Source organism: Piliocolobus tephrosceles, chromosome Y (genome assembly GCF_002776525.5).
Source record: "Piliocolobus tephrosceles isolate RC106 chromosome Y, ASM277652v3, whole genome shotgun sequence".
NCBI classification, from domain to species: domain Eukaryota; kingdom Metazoa; phylum Chordata; class Mammalia; order Primates; family Cercopithecidae; genus Piliocolobus; species Piliocolobus tephrosceles.
The window spans coordinates 5,726,087-5,743,786 of record NC_045456.1 but is presented as its reverse complement, the minus strand read 5'-3'; the positions used below and the strand labels follow the sequence as shown (position 1 = coordinate 5,743,786).

General features: G+C 39.5%; 1 protein-coding gene across 4 annotated transcripts in view; it reads left to right on the top strand.

The window, feature by feature from the left end:
- The window catches only part of NHS (NHS actin remodeling regulator), a 367,235-nt gene extending 350,444 nt beyond the window's left edge, over positions 1-16,791 (top strand). For 2 of the 4 annotated variants that reach the window (XM_023198970.2, XM_023198972.1), the window contains exons 4-9: positions 152-214; positions 2,239-2,431; positions 5,064-5,195; positions 6,130-9,111; positions 9,430-9,556; positions 12,682-16,791. In XM_023198970.2, the coding sequence (XP_023054738.1) occupies positions 152-214; positions 2,239-2,431; positions 5,064-5,195; positions 6,130-9,111; positions 9,430-9,556; positions 12,682-13,288 (4,104 nt within the window). In that variant the 3' untranslated portion in view covers positions 13,289-16,791. The remainder of the gene's footprint in view (positions 1-151; positions 215-2,238; positions 2,432-5,063; positions 5,196-6,129; positions 9,112-9,429; positions 9,557-12,681) is intronic. The other 2 variants (XM_023198971.2, XM_023198973.2) reach the window with 1 other exon arrangement.
- Positions 16,792-17,700: the final 909 nt, after the last annotated feature.

Sequence of the window (17,700 nt, the reverse complement as noted above, 5' to 3'; positions counted from 1 at the left end):
GGGAAGGAAGGAGGGAGGAAGGAGGGAAGGAAGGAAGAAAGTTATCCCAGTATATTCTTTCATTAATATCATAGATTTGGCCTAACCAGTATACACTGTGTGTTGTGTGCACGTTTTTAATTTTTTCTTTTTTTGCATTTCATGTTCATAGTTTAACAGCACCCGTTCGCCCTCCCCCACTGAGTGTTGCCACATGACCCCATGGAGTAGAAAGGTATTGGTTCTGAGAACATTCCTTCACGGCCCTATCCCACTCTGTCCAGACACTCTTCCTTGTTCCCTCTTTTAACTTTATGGAAAACTTTCTTGTTTCTAACTAACGGTTTTTCTTTAAAATCAATTTAAAAAGTGGTATTTTCCTAACTTGAATTAAACGTCATATAACTTAGACAGTCATGCCATTTGCCTTTTTCCCCCATTCACTGCCCCCCACTCTGCAAACTGCATCACCTAACACTACTCTTGGACTTTGTAGTCCGGCAGAGGAAACTTGTCCTATATCAGAACTGTAAATGTTCAGCTTCTCAAATCAAAAAAGGAGAACAATACAAACGGATTCTCTGGCAGCCGATCGTACTGTCACCATTAAATAAAAAGTGCTTTTGGCTGCTGGTCAGAGCCTGTAGTCAGGTCACTATCCTTTTGACACTTTGCAGTCCATTGTTATTCAAGGAAGGAATCGCCTACAAAATGAAGCCTCTGGTGGTGGGGGTTTTCCTCTAGTGCTCATTCTCTCTCTTTGTCTCTCTCTCTCTCTCTCTCTCTCTCTCTCTCTCTCAATCAGTTTCTCTCTCTCTCTCTCTCTCTCTCTGCATGCACCAAACTTATTTTCTTTTTGGAAGTTACCTAGGAAACAAAGTCTTTTGTTCTCGAACTTTATTTGAGCTATTCGCTTCGCTGGGAATCTGCACAAAAGCTGAAGAGAGAAAGAAGTTTGCAATATTTTACTAAAACGTTCATGTCGAACACATTTTTCCCAAGGGGGGAGTCATATCCTGTTGGGTGTGTTGGGGGATTTGCAGAAACCTCTGACAAGGTAAGTAAATGCCGGGGGTGAGTTTAGACAAGTGGCTCTGGAATCAGCTCTTTAAGGGGACCTGAGAACAGTTCGTTTGACAATAGGTGAAATCCTCTGAGTCAACAGGGCATGATACTTCCAAATGTAAAGATGGGAAAAATTTTTTTGGTGATCCTCAGAATATTATTAAAGTCTTACTGGGATAAGAGCAAAAGATATTTATTTTATACAGATACCCACCTTCCTCCAAATTGTGTAAAAAATAAATAAAACTAGGTTGAGTGGTGAAAACTGAGTGTTTTAATCATCTAGTTTAGAAACCCAACCCTGAAATCAAAACTGGGATGGAGCTTTTTAAGTAATCTGGCCTAGGAGCCCAACCCTGAAATAAAAGTTAGACAATATTGATATTTATCAAAGGTTTGGATGGAGAATTTTCCAATGTCATGTAGAAATCAAAGCCCCTAATTACACAGCTGGAGGAAAAGTCACGCACCACAAAGCTGAAAAGAAAATAAACTAGGACTGTTTTACCTTTCCTAATTTGAAAAATAAACTCACTGGAATATTTCTCCCCAGTAACAGGATGTGTATTTTCCACTGTCGTTGGTGGGGGGAAATTCTTCACTTTTGCTTTTCCACGTGCATACAGTGTTCATGAAACTGAATTTTCTAAATGTTATTTAAAAATGCCGTAGTCCTGCAATGAAATTAACTCCTCATGTTTTAATGCGGCTTCTCAGATTAGGTTGGCTTGTCCTTCAGGTGATGTGTTCTGGAATGTCTCCCGACTCCAGGTTTTCTGAACCTTTTCACAGGCGTCTAACTCATCTTCTTCCTTTGATCCTAGTCATCTAGAGATCTCAAAACTTTTGATAGAAATTTATGCTGAGATAGCTTAAAAGTTGATCTTTCATTGGAGTAGAGACTCGGTTTTCTTTGGTGTAAAGTTTGCAGATTTCTGGCTACCTTGTCTCTCCTGTTAATTCCATTTAACCTGAGAAGCATGTTTATTTAGTCCGTTTCTTTCCTTTTGTGTTGCTTGACTGTTGAAATAATACTTGCAATTAGTTGTGCTTACTAACTATTTCTCGGAATTCTTCCTTTGTCCTAAGGGCCTATTTCTGACCTCATTTTTTCTTCTCTAAACTAGGAAATTCCTTATATGTGTGCTTATGTATAATCTATGATGGCTGAACCTGATTGTACTTTGTTTGCAGTCCCATCCCCCAGAGGATGAAGATACAGATGTCATGTTAGGACAGAGGCCGAAAAATCCAATACACAATATCCCGTCTACACTGGACAAGCAGACCAACTGGAGCAAAGCACTACCTCTCCCAACGCCAGAGGAGAAGATGAAACAAGATGCCCAAGTGATTTCTTCTTGCATTATTCCCATCAATGTCACTGGTATCGTTCTGGCTTTTTCTTAGGGGCAGATGGGTCAGAATATTCTGTGTATTAAATATGTTCAAAATCTGTGCTGCTAAGAATACCATTTTGTAAACAAGTAATGCCTTTTTCATCAAATACAAACCCAGAGGATGTTCGATATGCTTTTGTCAGGTTTTGAACATCAATTTACATGTTTTCTGCTGGGCCACTTGTTATGTAAATTATGGACAGTTTCTTTTTGAAAAAAATCACCAAATAGCTCTTTGGCCATAGCTGACTGAAATAATGGAGAAGGCGGCAGTGATTAATCATATGATAATGATGTGTGGCACTGCAAGAAAGAAAACAGCAAACCCAGGCTTCTCAAACTGCAAGTAATGGTCCTGTAGGCCAACTAGAAAATCTGTTTTCATGCTTCCTTGGATGAAGGTAGGCTTTTTTTTAAAGACTGTTAAGACTTCTGTATTGATTTGGGGGATTTTTGACCTAAAAATATGTGGATACATAGATGAAGGCTGAATTCTATTTTAAAACCAGCAAGGCTGTCTTCCTTTCACTCTCTTTTTTCCTCCTCCTGTGTACTGAGAGTGTGAATATTAGTCTAGATAGAATGGAAGCCCAGCCAGACCTTTCTGAAAAATTTATTGGCAGCAGTTGTAAATTCCACAGTTGGCTCTGGTAAACTTAGTTGTAAGTAAAATCATGTTATAAAATATTCTAACTTTCAAAGACATAAATTAAATGGTCTATCCATTGGGCTTTCTTACATCTCTAATAGTTACATTTTAACTTATTTGTATATTGAAAATTTCAAAACAGCCATGTTATGACTGATTTGCATATTGGTACTATGTGACTAAATATTGCATGTCACTTGAGATGCACGTTGCACACAGCTATTATTAACCCCACTCAGATTTCTCTCAAATAAAGTGGGGAAGCAAATGGACCAGACATCTGGGACAGATATTATTTTTTTCCAGAGAAAAAGGAGTCCTAGTTCATGGGCCTGTGGTGAGTTGGGAGTTAATTTTCCTGATGACCTATTAAACTTGTAAGATAAATTATTCTAAAGATGTGCCCCTATCTGATCTCCACAATCTAAATGGGATGTATTAGGGGAGTTCAGCTGCCAAAATGGATCATTTTGGCACCCTCTTAAGCTAATTTTCAGTTCTGGAAACCTCTGATTATTAGCAGCACGTGCTTTTTTCATGGCACTGTAAGTAAAATCTCGTTTTCAAATTTAGTGCTATGATTATGGGCCATTATTTTATGATTGAGGGAAAGGGACACTTTTTCCTTCTGCTTTATTTCAGGAACTCTCTGATTAAAACGTATATCAGATGTTGATTTCGAGAGCTTTAATGAGAACGTTGTTAATGATGTCCACATAACACAAAATGTCTGAGTCTATATATAGTGCATTCTACAATTACTACGATCAGAATGAAGGATTTTAATTTTGGGTTGGAACTAAGAAAGATTCCATTAGTAAGAATTCTCCAATAATATTGTAATTATTCATCATATGATATCTCATACAGATTTTTCAAAGTGAGTTCTAGAATCTGTTGGCACTGTGATGTTAAACAGAACTCAACTCTTTCATTATCCAGCTGAACCAAGACTTGACATACCACCCAGCGCCATGCTTAACAATCAGGATAAATGATGAGGTGACCAAATTCCAAAGCACGGTATCGTGGCTTTCTGAGGCAGAGTTTACTCTGAAAAACCCATGGTGCAGTCAAGAGTTTGAGTTCCTCACCTCCCCTCTCATCATTCTAGTTGTGATGGGACTGTATGTAATGCTGATAATGTGATTATGGAGAGAGAAACTAACAAGCACCATGGTTTGCCCTCTGTGTTTACAAAAACAAACCTATGGCATAAAGACTGGGAATTCCAGCTTTACAGTTGGTATAGAAAGTGGATCCATTTAAGTGCAGAACTGGGGACTGCCTTGTATGTTTATTTTATATTGAAAAGACATCTCATGCTAAACCACAAAGCATTGAGTTTAGTAAACAGAAGAAAGTAGATAGAGTTGGGTGATGATTTATAAAAACAAATGCTTAGACTGTTGAGTTTCTTCACAGCAAGAGATGTGTGTGTGTGTGTGCGCGCGCGCGTGAGGAATGGGAGAAGGTTTGGACCGTAAGAGATGGAGGGAACAAAACCTCACAAAGATGGCTTTTAATGAAGAAATGGGTCAGGATATGTTAGCTGAGCTAATTCAGGTTAGCATCCTGGTTGCTGATTTCCTATGCAAAGGTATCAGCTTCAAAGAGCCCAGAAATAGATCAGTAAATAGTAGTAACTAAAGGTTATAAATCCTTAAGGAGCCATTTCTGTGTGAGAGGGATTTTTTGGATGTCTTTTTCTCTTCTCTTTCTTTTGATTTTTCTTCTTTGCTTGTTTTAGTTGGCAGTGCAAGCTGTTGTGGAGAGCTGCATTTAGAAGTAAAGCTTAATGTACTGCAGCATAATTTAAATAAGAGCTGAATAACAGCTCCCTTATATTCATGTACAGGCTTAACCCAAAGTCTTTCCTTACTTCCTGTCAATTAATATCACTGTGTTCCAAGTAAATGAAAATTTGTTTGCCATTTCTAAAGCTAATGAGACCTATTTGTGGGTTGCAGGAGTTGGCTTTGACAGAGAGGCTAGTATACGCTGCTCTCTGGTTCATTCACAATCGGTACTACAGCGGAGACGAAAATTGAGGAGGAGGAAAACCATCTCGGGTATTCCCAGAAGAGTTCAACAAGAAATAGGTGTGATATCAAAAAATGTTAATGGTTAACATTCCTCCGCCTAGTACGGATGACAGGGAGATTAAATAGAAGAAGTAGATGAAACAGAAAAATGATTAAACATTTTAACTTGTAGAGGTTTTAAAATGGTGTGTATTTGTTCTGTATTCAGCAAGCCAGGTGGTATTACTTTTTAACTCTCTGTTCTTGACTGTGAAGGTTTGACCTTATAGATTTAGGCATATACATTCAGGTCTTACGGCTGAAATGTAATACTTAGCTGATTTTTGAAAGTTTTATTAAGGTGGAAATTGTGAATAAAAAGTAGCAGGAGTCAATGAAAGTTTTCTTTTTGGAAAATGGTAACTTAATTTAAGAGAGATATACTTTCATGTCATTAATTATTTTAAAAGGTAAATTTCAGGCATATGCAATGAAATATTGAATATTGATAATATGATACCTTTGGTGACAATTTTTCTGTTTAGTGCATTTAAAATATCTCTGCCTATGAGTTTTTAAAAATTATTAGGGTAGCATCTCTTGTAAATAAGATATTTATTTCTAATAATGAGAGCTATGATTTTTATTTCATCATGTTTATATTACAAAATAAAAATGAATAGTGGCCAAAAAGATAAAATGTTCTTTAGTTTTTAAAAGTAGTCACTTATTGTGGCAAATTTATGTGATAGTGAAGAGAGGGAAAATTCACAAAAGACATAAAAGCATATCTTCTCTTGGTATGTATATATACATATATGGGGGGACATGTATATACGCCCTAAAGCATTTTAACTCTCTCCTAATTCTATGTGTTTTTTTTTTCTATTAAAGAAAAAAAAAAAAAAAAACAGCTCTAACCTGCCAGCCCACAGATCTGCAGACATAGCTCAGAATGTCTGTTGGTCTGCTGATATAGAAAATATCTCACTGTGTTTTCCATGTGCCCTAGATTCTGATGAATCACCAGTGGCCAGGGAAAGGAATGTGATTGTGCACACAAACCCAGACCCCTCCAACACTGTCAATAGGAGATCTGGAACCAGGGACTCTGAGTGCCAAACCGAGGATATTCTGATTGCTGCCCCATCCAGAAGGAGAATCAGAGCTCAAAGGGGTCAAAGCATTGCAGCTTCCCTTTCTCATTCTGCTGGCAACATTTCTGCCCTAGCAGACAAAGGTGACACCATGTTTACTCCTGCAGTGAACAGCCGCACAAGATCTCGGAGCCTTCCCCGGGAAGGTAATAGAGGTGGGGATGCTGAGCCCAAAGTTGGTGCTAACCCCTCAGCGTATGAAGAGGGAGAGTCTTTTGTGGGTGACCATGAAAGAACCCCTAATGATTGCAGTGAGGCTCCAAGCAGCCCGAGTGCCCAGGACCACCAGCCTACTTTGGGCCTAGCCTGCTCTCAACATCTCCACAGCCCCCAGCACAAATTAAGTGAGAGGGGAAGGTCACGTCTGTCCCGAATGGCTGCTGACTCCGGCAGCTGTGACATCTCCTCCAACTCAGACACGTTTGGGAGCCCCATCCACTGCATCTCCACAGCTGGCGTCCTCCTTAGCAGCCACATGGACCAGAAAGATGACCACCAGTCATCCAGCGGCAACTGGAGTGGAAGCAGCTCCACATGCCCCTCGCAGACCTCAGAAACCATCCCTCCTGCAGCTTCTCCTCCACTTACTGGCTCTTCGCACTGTGACTCGGAGTTGTCACTAAACACAGCCCCTCATGCCAATGAGGATGCCAGTGTTTTCATGACAGAACAATACAATGACCACTTGGATAAAGTGAGAGGCCATCGGGCAAACTCCTTTACCTCCACTGTTGTAGACTTGCTGGATGATCCCAACAACAGCAACACAAGTGACAGTGAGTGGAATTACCTACACCACCACCATGATGCCTCCTGCCGCCAGGATTTTAGTCCTGAGCGTCCCAAGGCAGACAGCCTGGGCTGCCCAAGCTTCACAAGCGTGGCCACTTATGACAGCTTTCTGGAAAAGTCTCCATCAGACAAGGCGGACACTAGCTCTCACTTTTCAGTAGACACGGAAGGATACTATACGTCCATGCACTTTGACTGTGGTCTCAAAGGTAATAAGAGCTATGTCTGTCACTATGCAGCCCTGGGCCCAGAGAATGGCCAGGGTGTAGGGGCTTCCCCTGGTCTTCCAGATTGTGCCTGGCAGGACTACTTAGACCACAAGAGGCAGGGAAGACCAAGCATCTCTTTCAGGAAACCAAAGGCAAAGCCGACCCCACCTAAACGTAGCTCATCATTGAGGAAGTCTGATGGAAACGCAGATATTTCTGAGAAGAAAGAACCAAAGATAAGCAGTGGTCAGCACCTGCCTCACAGTTCCAGGGAAATGAAGCTGCCTCTTGATTTCGCCAACACGCCTTCTCGAATGGAAAATGCCAATCTTCCCACCAAGCAGGAACCTTCTTGGATAAACCAGAGTGAACATGACATTAAGGAACCTCAGTTAGACACTTCGGATATCCCACCATTCAAAGATGAAGGTGCCGAATCCACGCACTATGCAGACCTCTGGCTCCTAAATGACTTGAAAACAAATGATCCTTATAGATCTCTATCTAATTCAAGCACCGCTACGGGTACCACAGTCATTGAATGCATCAAATCTCCAGAGAGCTCTGAATCCCAAACATCGCAATCAGAATCAAGAGCCACTACCCCATCTCTTCCTTCTGTTGACAATGAGTTTAAACTGGCTTCACCAGAAAAGCTGGCTGGCTTGGCATCTCCATCAAGTGGCTACTCAAGCCAGTCCGAAACGCCAACATCCTCTTTCCCTACAGCTTTCTTTTCAGGTCCATTGTCTCCCGGAGGTAGCAAAAGAAAACCTAAAGTCCCAGAAAGAAAATCCTCACTACAGCAACCCTCTTTAAAAGATGGAACTATATCACTGAGTAAAGACCTTGAACTTCCAATTATACCTCCTACCCATCTTGATCTAAGTGCTCTTCACAATGTCTTGAACAAACCATTCCACCACCGTCATCCATTGCATGTTTTTACTCATAATAAGCAGAACACAGTAGGAGAAACACTGAGGTCGAATCCTCCACCGTCCCTTGCAATTACACCAACGATCCTGAAATCTGTTAACCTTAGGTCCATTAACAAGTCTGAAGAAGCTAAGCAAAAAGAAGAAAATAATACAGATCTCCCTTATTTAGAGGAAAGCACACTCACAACGGCTGCCTTGTCTCCGGGTAAGATTAGGCCGCACACAGCAAATAAATCAGTATCTCGTCAGTACTCCACTGAAGACACCATACTGTCCTTTTTAGACTCTTCTGCAGTTGAGATGGGACCAGATAAACTACATTTAGAAAAAAATCCTACTTTTGATGTGAAGAATCGCTGCGATCCAGAAACTATAACCTCAGCTGGTAGCAGTCTTCTAGATTCAAATGTCACAAAAGACCAAGTGCATACAGAGACTGAGCCTGTTCCAGAAAACACACCATCCAAAAACTATGCTTTTCCCACAGAAGGATTTCAAAGGGTCTCTGCTGCCCGCCCAAGTGATTTGGATGGTAAAATAATACAATATGGAGCTGGTCCAGATGAAACCCTAGAACAGGTACAGAAGGCACACTCTGCAGGTGGGGAGGAAGTTGCACAACCTGAATCTGTGGATGTAATCACATCTCAGTCAAACTCACCAACTAGAGCAACAGATGTAAGCAATCAACTTAAGCATCAATTTATTATGAGCCGCCACCACGACAAAGTGCCTGGTACTATCAGCTATGAATCGGAGATAACACCTGTAAATTCATTCCCTGAAAAATGTTCCAAGCAGGAAAATATTGCTTCAGGTATTTCAGCCAAAAGTGCCTCTGATAACAGCAAAGCAGAGGAGACCCAAGGAAATGTGGATGAGGCTTCGTTGAAAGGTCAGTCACTGATAACTTGTCATAAAGGAAATGTGTCTCATGGCACTTCCTGGAATTTTTTCTTATGTTCCCAATAATACGGTACAGCCCTGGGTGTTGGTTTCTCTCCACTCTTTCTTTGCACTTATTAAAACAATTGAGATAAAATCTTTTGTTACTGGGTGAGTAAGCTTTGACAAGTATCTCTCTCATCTTTAAAAAATGGCAGCAAGGTAATTTCTGTTCGTTTGTTTGTTTGTTTGTTCCCTGAGTCAGTGACGTACAGTAGTAGTGTGCTGGGTAACTTCCTCTTAAAGATTCTTCTGTTCTTATTTTAAGAATCATCACCGAGTGATGACTCCATCATTTCACCACTTAGTGAAGACTCCCAAGCTGAAGCAGAGGGTGTGTTCGTGTCCCCAAACAAACCTCGAACAACTGAGGATTTATTTGCAGTCATTCACAGGTGAGGCAACATTACCAAGTCTCCCAAAACAAAAGGTACAACAAAGGTTTTGCCCCTTCAGGTACTTCTCACAAATGCAAATGCGGGAAAGGTTTTCGTAATTGTAATACATTCAGCAAAAACAAAAGCAAGCAAAGAATAATTTTTCCAAATCAAGTTGATAGACTGATATGCAAGTTGGGAAATAGGATCTTTATATAGAGTTTGATAGACCTCTATTGAGAGACTTTCGTAAGAGTGGCTTTATTTTTCCCGAGGAAAAGACATTCTGGAACAAGTTTTTATGTGAAAGCAGTCTGTGGTTAAGTGACCTGGAGTGAAAGCTCGAACTCTGGTGTAATCTCTGACTTTTAAATATTTTCTTGAACCTAAAAAATATGATCAAAGCTGTAGTCATACTCCAGCAGAGACAAACAGAAGTTGATTCACCATGGATACACCAAAATCTCAGAAATCACCATTGAAGAACTTATTTATGTAACCAAATACCACCTCTTCCCCCAAAACCTATTGAAATAAAAAATAAAAAACTCACATTGTACCCTATAACTATATACAATTATTTGTCAATTTACAATAAAATAAAACTTAGAGAACACACACAAACACACACACACACACACAAAGTTGATTCACAAAACAGAGTGTCAAGTTTGAGAAAAGACAATACATGTTCCTGTCCATTTTATAACTCAGAACAAGTAATATTTGCTGTCTGTTTTTCTTTCTTCTTAGAACTTAAATTTCTTTAATAGTACTGGCCTTCATCTCCAAAATTAATGTCCATATTTCATGAATACAGGTCCTTTGGGTTGCTTTTCCAGGACAGCGTTGTGTCCATGCTGCAAAGGCATACTTCCTCGTCTGCCCCCATGAGCCCTTGTGATCCGTGGTCCATATGTGCAAAAAATATTCCTTGTAGCTGATGACCAAAGAACACAGCAGGAACTAGCCCTTGGACACCTAACCTACATCCAGCTGAGCTAGCCAATCATGATGTGCCGTGCCTCCTCCTTTCACAAACACGACTGTCTTCTTAGACCTCGGGAACCTAGATGAAACTCTCAAGAGATACAACTTGGGGATTGTCTTTTCTACCTCATAAAGTTATCATTTTTGAAACAAATTCACTGCAAGCAGCTTACAATCTTTTTCTCCTGGAATTCTACTTTTTAATAGGAATTTCTGTTTTCTGTTGATGTGGTTCTCTCATAAAGAAGGAGTACTGCTGTTCAACAATTGTTTTAAACAGAGCCAATCAGAAACACCTTCTGTGCATACCTTACCAGGCATACTTCTCTACTCAGAGAGTGAAGAACCATTAGTTTCTTTTCCTTTACCCCTGTGCCTAGTCTAAGTTCTGATTATATTTCCGTCACCCCCACACTTTATCTCCAATCCTAGGAAAAATTACTAAACTGCTATGTAAGTTAAAAAGCTATGTAAGTTAAAAAGTTACTCCCAAAGGACCAAATGCTAGTGTATGGAATAGTGGACAGGATGTAAATAGTGGGGTCAGAAACACCTGGATTTGAATCCCAACTCTGCCACTTCCTAGGCAGTCTTGAGTAAGTTAAAACCTCTGGACCTATTCCCTTATTGCACATGGGAATGCCTGTAGCTCACGTATTTGATTCTGATGATAACTTTTTTTGTGTGCCTAGAATATGGTAGTTGCTAAAAGCCAATGTTAGTTTGAAAGCCCTAACTTAGTGGAGTGCCAGACACTGGCATATACAAGATATCAACCACAGAGGTTTCTGTGAACCAAAATCAAGCAGATCTACACTTGTGAAACTCACATTTTCTCTACCGTATGAATCTTTAAGTTGATGAAAGTGCATGCTGCCAATGCTTATCAGTGAACTGAGTCATACTGAAGATCCACCAAATTTATGCCTGCTGATTTACCAAAGAAAATCAATAATATGATGATGGGTGTCAAGGTTCAATAGATGTATTTAGTTTGGTAATCTTAGACTTGCATTTGTGCAGGGTTTACTTATTTATCTATTTACTTGTTTATTTACAAAAAAGAATTATTTTGTTTTCTTGAGAGCTTACAGTATACAAAGCTTTCAGAGCTTCAGAGATGCTCTGGGATTTCAGTTCCCCACAGAGAGCTGGCTTACTGCTTAATATGCTCTTGATGCTCTTAGGAAGCTATAGGAAATGATATTTGCAGCCCAAGATGAATTGACTTAAAACGTCATTTAATTATGTTTTTATATGGAGGGATTTTAAAAGGTAGAATAGTATAATGTTTGCTGACATAACCATCACCCAGGATTATCAGCTGTCAAACTAGGGCCAATCCTATCCCACCCACACCTCCATCCACTTGCTTTCTCTGGTATCATCTGGAAGCCAATCCCAGACATCAGATCATTTCATCTGTGTTACAGAGACAGAGTTAATAAGAAAAAGTTATAGTCTTTCACCCCCTGGAAGCAGAAGTGGTTTAGTTAGCAATATAGTTTCTTTTTCCTTTCCTTTCCTTTTTTTTTTTTTTTTTTTTGAGACAGTCTTGCTCTGTCGCCCTGGCTGCTGGAGTGCAATGGCGTGATCTCGGTTTACTGCAACCTCCGCCTCCCAGGTTCGAGCCATTCCATTCTCCTGCCTCAGCTTCCTGAGTAGCTGGGATTACAGGCATGCACCACCATGCCCGGCTAATTTTTGTATTTTTAGTAGAGATGGGGGTTTCACCATATTGGCCAGGATGGTCTCGAACTCCTGACCTCAAGTGATCTGCCCATCTCAGCCTACCAAAGGGCTGGGATTACACATGTGAGCCAACGCGCCTGGCAGTTAGCAGTATAGTTTCTTAAACTTTTACAGAGTATCCTCTAGAACCTCTAGCCTCCACATTAGCCATTATCTGAAATGATCATCTCTAGGACCTAATTTGTGTCCACTGGTTATCAGAGAATTTCTCTCAGACTGTGGGTGCTACAAGGACAAGGAACATATCTTATTTTTCATCTCTATAGCCCTAATGCTTAGTATCCCATCATATAGGACAGGCTCAAAATGCACTTTAAACAGATGTGTGAATACGACTGAATAATTCAGTTTCATAAAAACGTGGACTGAGATGTTTGCCCCATTTTCTCCTTTTCTCAAAGATCCAAGAGGAAAGTACTGGGAAGAAAAGATTCCGGGGACATGTCTGTTCGAAGCAAATCGAGAGTTCCTCTCGGCAGTAGCAGCAGCAGCGCCAGTTCCATCACTTCACCCAGCAGTAATGTGACAACCCCAAACAGCCAGAGGTCTCCTGGTCTCATATACCGAAATGCCAAAAAGTCCAACACATCCAATGAAGAGTTTAAGCTGTTACTGCTCAAGAAAGGCAGCCGCTCAGATTCCAGTTACCGCATGTCTGCCACTGAGATCCTGAAGAGTCCCATCCTGCCCAAACCTCCCGGGGAGCTCACAACAGAGTCCCCTCAGAGCACTGATGATGCCCATCAGGGGTCACAAGGGACTGAAGCATTGTCCCCACTCTCTCCATGCTCCCCACGAGTTAATGCAGAAGGCTTTTCCTCGAAGAGCTTTGCCACTTCAGCATCAGCAAGGGTTGGACGTTCTCGGGCCCCTCCTGCAGCCAGCAGCAGTCGCTACAGTGTCCGCTGCCGGCTGTACAACACGCCCATGCAGGCGATCTCCGAGGGAGAGACGGAAAATTCTGACGGGAGCCCACACGACGACCGTTCCTCCCAGAGTTCAACATAGAGTGCCTGTACCAGGCTGCCTGGCAAAGGCCAAAACCCTTACTCACATGAGGATGGAGGAACAGAATAGAGGACTTGGGAAAAGTCTCAACTTAATGGGGTAGCATCACTGCTAAGCAATGAACGAATTTCTAAATACAGTATGTGCTGGGTAAACAGAAAGTGGTTTAGACATTCTTGATTAGTTTCCATGTTTTAAGTAGCTGCAGTCTTTCATGTTTTTCTTTAGCATAGTTTGATTTAAGCAATCTCCTTCCTTGCAAAAATAGAGCATACAAAAATGTCTAATTTTCATGACACCTAGAAAACGTTTTCCCAGAGCTGCCTATTCAGAAAATAAAGCCCTCACTGTCATTATTCTTTAAGAAGATGAAATTACTCTGGAGGTTTGGTATTTTTTTACATTAAAACAAACTAAAGCAAAATTTAGAAGAAAGAACGACACATATGTAAATACCATATTTTTGATAAAAATGTGTAAATAGATTTATCAATGATGAGTGGACATGTGGTCAATTATCTACTGCACACCAACTGTTTATAGAATACACAAAAATAAAATGTAATAACTGTATTCTGTGAATACCATTTTCATATCAAATGCCATATTTAAATGTCCACCAATATGATTTCTGAGTGGTAAACCTCAAATATGAATTTTAAACTGGTGAACTAAAGGAAACCTTGAGGTCATATACTGAAATATGAATAATTTAAAATAATGAATTCAGATCTAATCATTTTTGTGACAAATTGCAGCACCAAACAAGCTAATAGCAACCCATGGCTGTGATTTGTTGTGTGGTAATTTGGACAGAATGAAAAGCATGCTTTTGATTTTTTTTTTTTAATCAATGAGAGAAGTCATCATTCTCAACACAAAGCCCTGAACAACAGCATCTGACAGTGTCCTTTAGATTTTAATTTTTTCAATGGATTGCTTTAAAGAGAATGAGTAGGGAAAACAGTAGTTAATTTTAGGTTATGTTTTATATTAGGCTGCTGGGGACATAAACAGTCATAACTGATGACTATAATCGTTAAACTCCTTAAAGAGTTTAGAAATTAGCTCCACATTCTTAAACTAACAAAAATGAAACCTAAGCATGCCACAGAGCTATTGATTATTCAGTAAGTACCTGTAATGAGTTTTCAGTGAAGCTTTCTCTCTGTGCTAATGAGATTCATGCTACCTAAAAATTAACAGAAATGACACTGTGAACAATGTAGTTGGAAAATAGGTATGTGTATATGCATTATTTATATTCATTGTTAAACTGGGAATGGGGAACAGCTCTGGTTCACAATACTACATACAACTGAGTTTTTGTCTGGTTTTACTGTAGTGTCTGCTTGATGGCAAAGGGGGAGGGTGGTGGGTGGGAGAGGAAATGTCAGGGCAGGTGCTCTGATAAAATAAAGGCAGGGAAACAAGCTGAATTACTTGAAATTACTTGAATTTTCTTGTCTTAAAACTGAAAAAAATGTAGTTACAAGTTAAAATCTGCAAATGGTTTTTACACTTCTGATTTTAACATGAACTGATACTAATGTTTGGAATCTTGTGTCAGAAATACAAGCAGCTAGAATAGGTTTTGAATGGGAGAGGTAGAACGTAGAGAGAATTAAGAAGGGGTCTAACTTATAAAAGACTAGAATGTGATTAGAATGATAGAACATACCAAGGTTACCAAGAAATTGACAAGCTGCTGGCTTTAAGCTTATGCAAGTGGTAGTTGGGAAAGTAGGAGGTGTGGAAGGGGGTTTGCGTTTCGGAATAATTCATGCAAAATGAAGGAGGAAGCCTGGTCTAAGAAGATCCTGTCTTTCAATAGAAATGATTTCTAAACTGCTACAGACTAAGAATAGATAATCTGATTGCTGTTGTTTTGTTTGTTTGGAAAGAAAAAAAAGTCTGGCTTCTTCTATTTGTTTTCACTAACAAACTGTGTTACTAAATTTCTTGTCATCCTTGTATGTAAAATGGGTGCTGGGGGTGGAGGGGTATAAGAGGAGGGAGAGTCAGAGACAGTGTGTATGTGTGTGTGCACACACACACACTGGGGATAGATAAGCTACCTGGTAAAGGGTTTGAACATTTACAAAGTGTTGTACTTTTTCTTAAAAGAAAAATGTTTTAGGGTTTGAATAAAATGGACCATCGTTGGAACCCATTAATTAAGAAAACCAGCATGGTTTGACACCACATGGGAATATGAATAAATCTGTCTCATGATTTGAAAAGTACACTTTGCAAAGTTTTAAAAATAAAATTTTTAGGCAAATGCGATAAGAAACCATCATTTCCAGTCACAGTAGGCAATCTTTTGTAATTTCATAAAAGCAGTTCGTTTGCAGTATGGCTTTTGTGTAGTTAGGGGTTTTTTAAGCGTGAAGAAAGGTATGTGGGCTTTAAAAGTGATTCTAAATCTTGAATAGAAAACACATGAATTGGCTTTAATAAAAATGTCACCTTTTAATTATTGACATTAATTTAAGTAATGGTACCATATATTTTTTAAAATACATATTGACTTGAATTGTGAGGCAATAAGATACCTTCTATATGTAATGATCACAGAACTAACCCTTATAATATAGTTTTACTTATTTTGTTTACTCTAAAAATCTATAGCAGAGTTTCTCTATTTTATATTTCATAGATTTAAAAAAACCCAAATAAAGATGGATTTAAAAATTCACTGTGGAAAAGAGTATTGAGTTACAAACTGAGAAGAAAAAGCAGGAAGTTCCCTAATAATCTGGAATATTCTACATGACTTGATTACATAGCAAACAAGACCAAGATTTAGGGCTGTCTTTAACATCACTGCCGTCTTGAAGCAGGGTACACACGTTATGGGTATTGTGAAGAACATCAATCCGAACTTTTCTTCTGTTGTTTGCACTGATGTGATTTTTTGTTCTTTTATGTTTATACAACGTATCTGTGTTGTGTAGGGGAATTTTTTTTCATTTTTAAAAAATTCTACTTTGATTTTGTTGTTATTTTGTTTTGTTTTTGGCTAAGTAGAGGACATGGACTAGTTGTAGCAAACAAAACATGCTGTTTGCTCTTGCCAAAGGTCAGTGAGTGAGTACATTTGCTGCAGTGGTGGCACGTAGAGAACTAGATGGTAATAAAGATTTAAAACTATGAAGAAGGTTACAGTGTAACTATTTTGGTACTAGAACCAGTTCATGCTGGCCGAAACGACAATGGTTTATGGACTTGCATCCATTTTGTATTTTTGTAATATTTGTAAATATGAACTTTTTAAATTGCTGCAAAGATGGTTTCTTTTGTAAGATGTTTTCGACGTTTACATTCAATCCAAGCCTTTGTATATTTTAGAGCTGTGCAACACTTTAAGTCTTGTATTTATTTTTAGTAAAAACGGTGACAGTTTCATTGTGAACCCCTCTCAAAAAAAATGTATCAGAAAAGTTTGATTACCTAGAAAGTGTGTATAGAAACTGCAAATAAACGTGACTGCAATTAAACAATCGTTTTTTCTCTTCACTGTTATATAATTGATTTCTTGGGCTTCACAACAGTGTTTTACAGGCAACAGGACATAAGGGCAGGATCTGTTATGGCAAAAGTAGGAACAAAAAGAACATAGACCAGCCTGTCCGACATAGTGAAACCCGTCTCTACTAAAAATACAAAAATTAGCTGGGCGTGGTGGTGTACGCCTGTAATCCCAGCTACTCTGGAGGCTCAGGCAGGAAAATCGCTTGAACCCAGGAGGCGGAGGTTGTAGTGAGCCGAGATCGCACCACTGCACTCCAGCCTGGGCAACAAGAGTAAAACTCCGTCTCAAAAACAAAAATAAAAAAATAACATATACTATATCTATAATGGACTCTAATCTAGCTTCGTATTTGAGAGGAAAAAGAATACATTTCCAGCGTCCAGTATACTTTCTTTGTAGCTTACTACAAAGTATACTTTCTTTTCTTGGCCCCTCTCTGGGCCAAGAAAAGGTGTATAGCTTTACTTTGAAATATCTGCCTGCTTTGCTTCTGATAATTACTCAGAATTTTGTGTCTCCTTCCCAAGATGAGCAGCCTCGATATAAGTATGTAAGACTATATGCCATTAGATGATGTCACAAAGCCTTTATTACAATAGCAAAATTCTATGCCAGGTACTGATCTAAGTGCTTTGCATACATTAACTCATGTAATCCCCATATTATACCCATTTTACAGATGGGGAAACTGAAGCACAAAGCGGTTACATGGTTTGCCTAAGGCCATAGAAGGATTGTGTTGGAGCTGGGGATCCAATCCAGTAAATCTGTCTTCAAGGTCTGTGTTAGTTCCCCAGTACAACTTCTGGGTGTTGGAGACTGGAATTATCTTGTCCCCTCCTCCGCCCCCCTCGCCCTTCCTCCCAGACCCGGC